General features: G+C 29.9%; 1 protein-coding gene across 1 annotated transcript; it reads left to right on the top strand.

Moving 5' to 3' along the window:
* Positions 1–447: 447 nt before the first annotated feature.
* Positions 448–1979, top strand: LOC120067524. Its single transcript, XM_039019074.1, has 2 exons — positions 448–912; positions 1905–1979. Exons 1-2 carry the CDS (start codon positions 448–450, stop codon positions 1977–1979), a joined length of 540 nt encoding a protein of 179 aa, XP_038875002.1.
* Positions 1980–11463: the final 9484 nt, after the last annotated feature.

Raw genomic sequence — 11463 nt, 5'->3', positions numbered from 1 at the left:
AAAAAAAGGACTAAGAACCGTAATTAGTATTCATTTCATAATTCAAAATCATAAAAAAGATTAGTTTATTCCATTAGGAAAAAAAAATCCTCCAAATTTACATTCTTTTAGGAAAGATACATTGGTTGAAACCAGTTTAAAATTTAAAAGAATTTTATTTTCTTCTTTAAGCCAAGATCTGCAAAAAAGACCCACGCCGCTCAAACGCTGCCGCCGTCCGTCATCTCCTCCGATCAGCCTCGTCTATCTGCTCGGGTTTCCGGCCATCGATCTCCGTCTGTTGGGTACTTTTCCGTCTGCATATTTTTCCCGTTTTCACGGAGGAATTCTTCAATATTTTTAATAAATCAAGAAACGATCTCTCTCTCGCGCGCTAAAATATTTTCCACCCGTTGCATTCCTTTTGAAGCTTTAATATATCGTCGAAAACAAGCAGTTAAAGGAATAATGGCGATGATAATGAATGACAACAAAGAGAAGGCAAACCCTCCGAAGGTATTGGTTTTGAAATGGGGGAATCATAGACATAGAATTTTGATTAATAACGACGATGTTGAAGCTGGTTGTCCTGCGTCGGAGCGGGAGGCCCCGCTGCCGGAACCTAAAAAGTGTTCGAGAATGGTGGCTGCATCGCCGGCCTTGCCTCCGAAACTAAGGACTAGAAAAAGAACACTTGAAATGGGTGTGAAGGAAGAAGAGAAGAAGATAAGTAGAATAGTAGAGAATTGTAAGAAGATCAATGTGTCGGATGAAAAGAAGAATTTGAGATCACGGAGAATGAGGAAGAAGGAGCCGATGTTGAAGCTGGCGGTGCCGCTCTCCAAGTCTAAGATCGAAGAAGATTTCTTGAAGATGATTGGGAAGAAGCCGCCATCGAGGCCCAAAAAGAGGTCTAGACTTGCGCAACAAGACGTAATTAATGTAACTTCTTTAACTTTCTTTTTTTTTTTTTTTTTTTTTTTTTTTTTTTTAAATTTCCATTGTAATTTACTAAATTCATTTTTATTGTATGAAAATTACTTCTTGTGATCTAGTTATATTACTACGTCTATATTTTTTTCCCCATCTTAGTGGCTCAATCACAATTCTTTAGGTCAATCATTTTCTTCTTTATTTTTTATTTTTAAAAATTTAATCTATTTTCTCTTCATCTCTTTCAATAATTTAGGTTCGACTATTAACCAAACTTCAGATTTTTAAAATTAAGTGTGTTTCCTGTTAGTTTCTTATAATCTTATAGATAAAAGAGTTGATTTTTTTAATTAAAGTTCAAAATAAAAAAAATAACTTTCTTTTTTAAAAAAAAAAACTCGACTTAAACTTTGAAAACATTGGTAAAAATTAAAGCAGATAACAAGTAAGAAATTTAGAGTTGGAAAAAGTGTTTATGTTTACTTTTCAAAAACTAAAATCTAAAAACAAAAACAAATTTTTGAAAGCTATTTTTTTAGTTTTCAAACTTTGACTTGGTTTTTTTAAATCATTAATAAAAAATAGATAACAAATGAGGAATTTTGGAGGTATAAATAGTATCTATAAGCTTAATTTTCAAAAACAAAAATTTAAAAACAAATCGTTACCAAATTGATCCAAATGATTACCAAATAGGGTCATAATATTTTAACTTTTTTCTACCAAATGATTAGAATGAGTGGTAAAAATTAAGTATAACCTAACTAGCACACAAGTATTTTTCTCAAATTATATCTATTAAATTCTGATAATTAATTTCATTAAAATATATTATACTTCCCCATACACCAATCAACATCGCTTACATGATTAATATTAATTTCTTCGTAATATATACTGCAATTTGATTCATTATATATAAATTTTTTAAAAAAATTCCTTCCTAAATAGTATTATGTCCTATTGACAATGATTGTATTTTATTTTTGTAGAGTACATATCTTGGATTGAGTTTGGACGAGATTCCCAATGATAGATACGATGTTCCTAAATTACCCCTTGCATAAAAATGTAAGAGATGATCTCATTATTCATTGAAAATACTATATTTTGAATATAATCCTTTTTTTTTTTTTTTTCGTTTGGACATTTGTAAATGAATGTATATGTGGGATTCCCAATAATATATCTTGCGTTGCACATTCTAATTCAATTACAATTTTTCATGTGATAAATTTTTCTTTTTTATTTTTCTCAAATACCTTAGAGTTTTTTTTTTCTTTTGATTAAAACGTGTGCAACAAAAAGATGGTGCAATTTAGATACATCAAAATATTACTCTTTCATAATAATTAGGCTTTTTTTAATACAACCTATCCTATGCAAGAAAGTTTTATACTTTACTATTGCTTTGGGAAAAAATTTGTCAATTGTTTATTGAAAAGTTTGATAGTGTTGTGAATTAGAGAAGCACAACAACGCACAACGAGAACACAGATATAGAGAAAAATAATATAATATATAAATATATAAAATAAATAAATAACAAAAAAAAATGGATTTTTCCACTTTTTCCAATCTTTTTGGATTGATCACCAATATGTGTCTTCCAAAACCCACTAAATGCTACTATTTATAAGCAATTTGGCAAGTAGAAGATGAGTTACATGATATTAATAGTGTGTAATCTTGAGACACATGGACAACATATGGGGTAGTGGATAAGTGACACATAGCCAATGGAATTTAATAATGAGCATCTACATTACACCTAATTTAACATATTTATAATACTCTCCCTTAGATTCGCAGTATATATAAAATATGTCTCGTTAAAATCTTACTAGTAAAAAACTCACTGGAAAAAAAATCCTAGCAAAGGAAAAAGATTACATATTTCATATAATCTGATACACTTAAAAAGAATATAGTATATTTACCCACCCCCTCCCCCCTCCTCATAGAAATATCATTTGAGATCATTGGGTCGCCGCATTCCAATTTTGTGTATCAATTTTTCAAAGGTTGTAGTTGGTAATGATTTTGTAAATAAGTCTGTCAGGTTATTCTTAAAACAAACTTGTTGTACATTGATGTCACAGTTTTCTTCAAGATCATGAGTGTATAAAAGTTTTGGTGAAATGTGATTTGTTCTATCTCCTTGAAAATATTCTCATTTGATTTAGGATATGCATGTTGTGTTTTATTCATATAATATTATTGGAAGATTTTTACTAGAAGATAAATCACATGTTCCACGAATGTGCTGAGTCATTGATCTTAGCCATGCTTATTCTCAACTAGCCTCGTGAATTGCAAGAATTTCAGCATGATTTGAGGAAATAGCCGTTATGGTTTGTTTCATCAATCACCATGATATAGCAGTTCTTCCACATGTGAACAAATAACTTGTTTGAGATCTAGCTTTGTGTGGATCAGATAAATATCCAGAATCTATATAACCAACTAGATCAAAATTTAATTTATTTGAATAAAACAAACCCATGTCGATCGTTTCTCAAAGATAACGGAGTATATGCTTAATTTTGTTCCAATGTCTTTTTGTTGGAGAAGAACTATCTTGCTAATAAATTTACTGAAAATGCAATATCTGGTCTTGTATTATTAGCAAGATACATGAGTGCACCAATTGCACTAAGATATGATACTTCAAGATGAAGAAGTTCTTCATTATCATCTTGAGGTCGAAATATATCTTTCTTTACATCTAGTGAACGAACTTCCATTGGAATGTTCAATAGATGTGCTTTGTTCATATAGAACCTTTTCAAAAAAATTTCTATATAAGTTGACTAATAAATAAATATCTCATATGCTAAATGCTTAATTTGTAAGTCAAGGAAAAATTTTATTTTTCCAAGATCTTTCATCTCAAATTATTTCTTAAGATATTTCTATTGCCTTTAAAAGCTCTTTAGAAGTTCCAATTATATTTAAATCATCAACATATATAATTACAGTAACAAATCCTAACTGTGATTTCTTTATAAAAACACACGAACATATTGGATTATTTTGTTATTCATCTTTCAACAAATATCCACTCAAGCTATTGGACCACATTCGTCCTGATTGTTTTAATCCATATAATGATCTTTATAACTTTATTGAATACAATTCTCAGAAATTTGATTTATAATTTCAGGTACCTTAACTTCTTCTGGGATTCTCATATAAATATCATTATCAAGAGATCCATATAAATGTATTGTGAATACATCCATAAGATGCATACCTAACTTTTATACGCAGTCAAACCAATTAAATATTTTGCTATAATTGCATCCACCACTGGTGAATACTTTTCCTCATAATCTATACCAGGTCTTTATGAAAAAACCTTGTGCAACTAGTCTTGCTTTATAACTTGTGACCTCATTATTTTAATTTCTTTTCCTCACAAATACTCATTTTTATCCCACAAGTTTGACACCTTCTGGTGTTCAGACTACTGGTCCAAAAGCCTAACTTTTTGAAAGGGAGTTTAATTCTGTCTCGATTGCTTCTTTTCACTGAAGTCAATCTTTATGTCGAAATTCTTCAACAAATTTTGGTTCAAAATTTTCATTTTCAGATATAATATCAAGAGCGACATTATACGCAAAAATGTTGTCAATAACTATATGAGTTCAATTCCATCTTTTTTCTGTCATGGCATAGTTTATTGAAATCTCATTATTATCTTTATATATTCCACCTTCCTCATTAGTCATATCATGAATTTCTTCATGAGTATTTACATCCTCAACCAAGTCTTGTTGACTATTAATTATGTTTCTTTTTCGAGGTTTTTTATCTTTGGAACCCACTGGTCTACCACACTTCTGGCATGTTCCAAACTCATTAGTGATAATTTGTTGTGTTGGGATATCAATTTTCGATGGAACATTTGCTGCTAGTATATGTGACTTAGTTACTTTCTTTGCATCTATAAATGCATCTGGTAACTGATTTACCATATTTTGCAAATGAATTATTTACTGAACTTCAAGTTCACAATGATCTGTATGAGGATCTAAATGAGACAATAACGATGCATTCCATATAATTTATTTTTCCAACTTCTTAATTCATCTCCCTAATGTTGAATAATTGTCTCATTAAAATGACAATCAACAAATCGTGCAGTAAATACATCACCCGTTAGATGTTCAAGATATTTGATAATTGATAGAAAATCATATCCAATATATATTCTAACCTCCTTTAGAACTCATCTTAGTACGTTATGGTGGAGCAATTGGAACATATACTACACATCAAAAAATTCTCATATGGGAAATATTTGGCTCATGGACATAAGCTGATTGTAATGGCAAGTACTTATGATAATGTACTAGCCTAATTCGTACAAGTGACGCTCCATGCAAAATAGCATGTCCCTATACAGATGTAGGAAGCTTAGCTCTCATAAGTAATGGTCTAGCAATTAACTGCAAGCATTTTTTGAATGATTCTGCTAAACCATTTTGTGTATGAACATGAGCTACAGGATGTTCAACACTTATCCCATTTGACATACAATAATTATCAAAAGCTTGGGATGTAAATTCACCAGCATTATCAAGACGAATGGTCTTAATTGTATAATCAGGAAATTGTACTCTTAACTTAATTATTTGAGCAAATAATCTTGCAAATGAAAGATTTCGACTTGATAATAAGCATATGTGTGACCATCTGCTGGATGTATCTACTAATACCATAAAATATCTAAATGGTCCACTTGCTGGGTTAATAGGTCCACATATATCACTATAAATTCGTTCTAAAAATGCAGGTGATTTAGTTCCCACTTTGGCTGGTGATGGTCTAATGATTAATTTGCCTTGAGAGCAAGCATCACATGATAATTAATTAGATTGAAGAATGTTCTCTCTTCAATAGATGTCCATTTGAATTCTCAATAATTCTTCTCATCAGTATAGATCCTGGATGACCTAATATGTCATGCCAAATTGTAAATATGTCTAGATTCATAAACTTAGGTTTATTGTTGCATATGTTCCAATTACTCGTATATGAGTATAATATAATCGAGAAGATAAAGCAGGCAACTCTTCCAGTATACATTTTTCATATGAGATGATAGTTATGATATAAAGATACTCCATATCATTTTTTTTTATCAATCTTAGTATGATAACAATTGCAACGTATATCTTTAAAACTAAATAGATTTCTCTTTGATTGACTAGAGAACAATGTATTGTCAATTGTAAATTTTGTTCCTCTAGGCAAAATAATATTTGCTTTTCCAAACCCTTCAATTAGGTTTGCAGAACCTTATATTGTATTTACTTTTGCTTCAAGCATTGTCAGTTTGGAAAAATATTTTCTACTTTAAGTATTGTATGTATAGTTGTACTGTCTGCCAGATATAGATCTTCTTTACTCATTTTTTGTCATCCAACATATGAAAATGATCCAGGTTTCTTCTTTAAAAAAAAAATAATTACAATAAGAAAAATAATATTTGAAATACACAAAAGTTAACATCTACTAAGAGAGAAAAAATATAGAGATGAATAAAAAAAACAAAAATAAGTCTAGATATTTTCAAAGTAAAAGGAAATAGTTGATATTCCATCAATTTTGTCGATTTTCTCTTCAGGAGAAATTTGTCATATGGGATGGGTCAAATATGTCATTATCCTGGTATTCAAAATTTGCTTCCACAATTTTCTCTTTCTCCTTCAGAGATGCTTGATAGAGATCAACTAAGTATTTTGACGTACAATAGATTTGTGACCAGTGCGCAGTCATTCCCCATTGAAAACATTTATTTTTAACACCTTTTGAACTCTTATATTGTGAAGCTTGTCTTTTGTGATCAACATTCTGTGTGATTCTTTTGAAATTTGAATGATTAGAACAACCACCACGAAAATAATAATTATTTCTTTTTCTATCACGGCCACGACCTCGACCACAATTATTATTAAAATTCACAGCATTCACTTTATGGAATGGTGTCGTTTCGATTGGTCGAGATTCATAATTATTCATTAATAATTCATTATTTTGTTTAGCCACGAGAAGACATGAAATTAGTTCAAAATATTGTTTAAAACTTTCTCTCGATATTGCTGGTATAGGAGCATATCTGAGACATGAAAGATAGAAAATGTCTTCTCTAACATGTCAGCATGAATAATTTTCTCTCTGCATAACAACAGTTTCGAACTGATTTTAAATAATGTAGAGTTGTAATCACTTATTGATTTGAAATCTTGTAGGTACAAGTGTATCCACTCATAATGAGCTTTAGGAAGAATAATTGTTGTTTTTATGATCATACCTCTCTTTCAAATTTTTTCACAGGATACGGGGATCTTTTATTGTAATATACTCCATTTTTAATTCCTCGTGGAGATGATGATGAAGGAAAATCATAGCTTTTACTTTGTCCTGACTAGATGTCGTATTTCATTTTTTAATAGCCTCTCCAAGATTCATAGCATCCAGGTGGATTTCGACATCAAGTACCCATGACAAATAATTATTGCAACTAATATCAAGGGCGACAAATTCTAATTTTGTAAGATTTTTCATGACAGCACTATCATAAAATATTGTATTTATATTAGAAATCTAATAGACATTAAATATGCAAAATAACGTTAAATTTATTAATTATAACAAAGAGGAGAAAAACTAACATGCCTTTTTGACCTACCTTTAGCGGAAAAACGATAGGAACTCATATTGATAATGTGTAGTGAATTTGAGAAGCACAACGGCGTACAACGAGAACACGAATGTGGAAAAAATATAATATAATATATAAATATATAAAATAAATAAATAACAAAAAATGGATTTCTCCACTTTCTCCAATCTTTTTGGATTGATCAACAATATATGTGCTTCTTCCAAAATCCACAAAATGCCACCAATTTGGCAAGCTAGATTAGATGGACACTAATAGTGTGTAATCTTGAGATACATGGACCATATATAGGGTAATAGATAAGTGACACATAGCCAATAAATCCTGATAATAGACATCTATATTACACCTAATTTAATATATTTATAATAGGTAAAAGGTTTTCATTTATGTTCAATTCATAAAAACTGCTACCATGTACTTTTTGAATTAACTTTTTTTGGTACATTTTATATAAACTCTTAATTTCATTTGATGGGCACTATATATAAATTATATTGCTCTTTATATTTATTTTAAAACTTCATTTATACTTGTATATCTTTTTCTCTCTTTCTTATGTGTGTAGATCAAACGAATAATAGTAAAAAATAGTGGTGGTAACTGTTAAATTAATGACCTCTCAATCAAGAGTACACTTTCTATGCCAGGTGAGTTATGCCTGACCGTTTAAATTCTTCTAAATGATATGGGTTTTTTATATAGATTTTAAATGATAGTGGTACATTATGAATATTGTTAGATTGAATATTATTCTATGTTAATATTTGTATATTAGATGAGTTAGATGATAAGAGTGTTAAGGTTATGCCAACTTAATTGGGATATCTAGATACGCTCGTTGATGTAAATTAACCTTAGCTTTTAAGAACATATTAATTGTTTTAATCTATATTTAAACTATGTTTTCACGTATAACTATTTTTTTTAAAAAGAATAGCATGAATTTTATCATGCATCGATTTAGTTATATATAATATAGGAAAAAGAATACACTTTGGTCCTTGAGGTTTGAAATTTGTGTTTATTTAATCTCTAAAGTTTTAAAAGGAACACTTTAGTCGTAGAGGTTTGGAAAATAGTTTAAAATGATCCTTAAAGTTAGTGTAACCCTTAGTTGACCATTAAAGGGTTGCCATGGGAGTGACGGAGTGATTGTACCATGTTGATGTGACATCTTTTAAGTAAGACCTCTTAAAATAATGAAAATTATTATGAATATTATAATAAAAAATAATGTCCATTGCTTAGTGTCCTAAAAGCCACGTGTCACCATTTATGTTGCCTATGTGCCTTATAGTTATTCATGCTTTGTGTCCATCTACATCCTACTTGCCACTTTGCCTATAAACAGTGGCATTTGACGGATCTTAAAAATAACACATATATTGGTGAGAATTCCACTTCAAATTGCACTAAATTTTCCAATATCCAATTTTATGTTTTTAGTTATTTTATGATTTTTTTTTATTTTAAATTATATTTTATTATTATTATATCATATTTTCTCCATATTCGCGTTCCCATTGTGCTCCTCAATTTCACAACACGTTATCAGCATGAGCTCCTATTGTTTTTCCCGCTAATTGATCCACCTGTTTAGGTATGCCGACGTTATAATTAATAAATTTAATGTTACTTTTCATATTTAATATCTATTAAATTTCTAATATAATTACAATATTTTATGATAGTGCTGCTATGATAAATCTCACAAAATTAGAATTTGTCGCCCTTGATATTAACGACAATAATTATTTGTCATGGGTACTTAATACCGAAATCCACTTGGATGTTATGAATCTTGGGGGAAGGAAATATGACATCCAGTCAGGATAAAGCAAAAGCTATGATTTTCCTCCGTCATCATATCCACGAGGGATTGAAAATGGAGTATCTTACAATATAAGATCCTCGTACCTTGTGGAAAAATTTAAAAGAGAAGTATGATCATTAAAAAATAATTATTCTTCTTAAAGCTCGTTATAAGTGGATGTACTTAAGGCTACAAGATTTCAAATTAGTAAGTGATTACAATTCCGCATTATTTAAAATAAGTTCAAAATTGTTATTATGTGGAGAGAAAATTACTGTGCTGATATGTTAGAGAAGACATTTTCTACAATTCATGTCTCAAATATGCTCCCACAGCAACAATATCAAAAGAAATGTTTTAAACAGTATTCTGAATTAATTTCATGTCTTCTCGTGGCTGAACAAAATAACGAGTTATTGATGAAAAATCATGAATCTCGACCAACCAAAACAACACCATTCCCTGAAGTGAATGTTGTGAATTTTAATAATAATCATGGTCGAGGTCGTGATCGTGGCAGAGGAAAAAAATATTATTATTTTCGTGGTGGTCGTTCTAATCATTAAATTTCAAAAGAACCACACAAAATGATGATCACAAAGGAAAAACTCCACAATATAAAAGTTCAAAGAGTGTTGAAAATAAATGCTTTTGATGCGGAATGATTGGATATTGGTCATGTACCTGTCGTACATCAAAACACTTAGTTGACCTCTATCAAGCCTCCCTGAAGGAAAAAGAGAAAAATGTGGAAGCAAATTTGCATACCAGGATAATGATATATTTGATGGCGGACTTATTTGAATCTCTTGAAGAGAAGATTGGCACAGTTTGTGGCACATCAAGTGTTTCTTCTAACTTTGAGAATATCTAAACTTAATGTTATTGTTTTCTTTTATCTATCTTCATGTTTTTTTTAGTAACTTTTGTATATTTTAAGTGTTTTTTTTCTCATTATAATTATTTTCTTTTAATGAAGCAACATGGATCATTTTCATATGTTGGGTGATTCAAAAATGAGCAAAGAATATCTATGTCTGGCAGACAATGCAACTACACATACAATACTTACAAATAAAAAATACTTTTCCAAATTGATAATGCTGAAAGAAAAAGTAAATACAATATCAGGTTCTACAAACTTGATCAAAGGTTTTGGAAAAGCAAATATTATTTTGCTTAAAGGAACAAAATTTACAATTGACAATGCTTTGTTCTCTAGTCAATCAAAGAGAAATTTTTTAAGTTTTAAAGATATACATTGTAATGGTTATCATATTGAGACTGATAATAAGAATAATGTGAAATATCTATATATCATATCCACTGTCTCAAATGAAAAACATATATTGGAAGATTTGTTTGCTTTATCTTCTGGATTGTATTATACTCATATACGAGTAATTGAAACATATACAACAATGAACCTGAAGTTCATGAATCCAAACATATTTACAATTTTACATGACCAATTAGGTCATCCAGGATCTATAATAATAAGGAGAATTATTGAAAATTCAAATGGACACCCATTGAAGAACCAAAAGATTCTTCAATCTAATGAATTATCATGTGATGCTTGCTCTCAAGGAAAATTGATAATTAGACCATCATCAGCTAAAGTGAGGACTGAATCACCTGCATTTTTAGAACGGATTCATGGTGATATATGTGGACCATTAACCCACCAAGTGAACCATTTAGATATTTTATGGTATTAATAGATGCATCCAGCAGATGGTCACATGTGTGTTTATTATCAAGTCGAAATCTTGCATTTGCCAGATTACATGTTCAAATAATTAAGTTAAGAGCACAATTTTCTGATTGTACAATTAAGACCATTCGTCTTGATAATGCTGGTGAATTTACATCTCAAGCTTTTGATAATTATTGTATGTCAATTGGGATAACTGTTGAACATCCTGTAGCTCATGTTCATACATAAAATGGTTTAGCATAATCATTTATAAAACGTTTGCAATTAATTGCAAGACTATTACTTATGAGAGCTAAGCTTTCTTCATCTGTATAGGGACAT

This window comes from Benincasa hispida, chromosome 12 (assembly GCF_009727055.1).
Source record: "Benincasa hispida cultivar B227 chromosome 12, ASM972705v1, whole genome shotgun sequence".
Classification (NCBI taxonomy): Eukaryota; Viridiplantae; Streptophyta; class Magnoliopsida; order Cucurbitales; family Cucurbitaceae; genus Benincasa; species Benincasa hispida.
The sequence above is the reverse complement of the archived record's forward strand: the minus strand, read 5'-3'. Positions and strand labels throughout refer to the sequence as shown.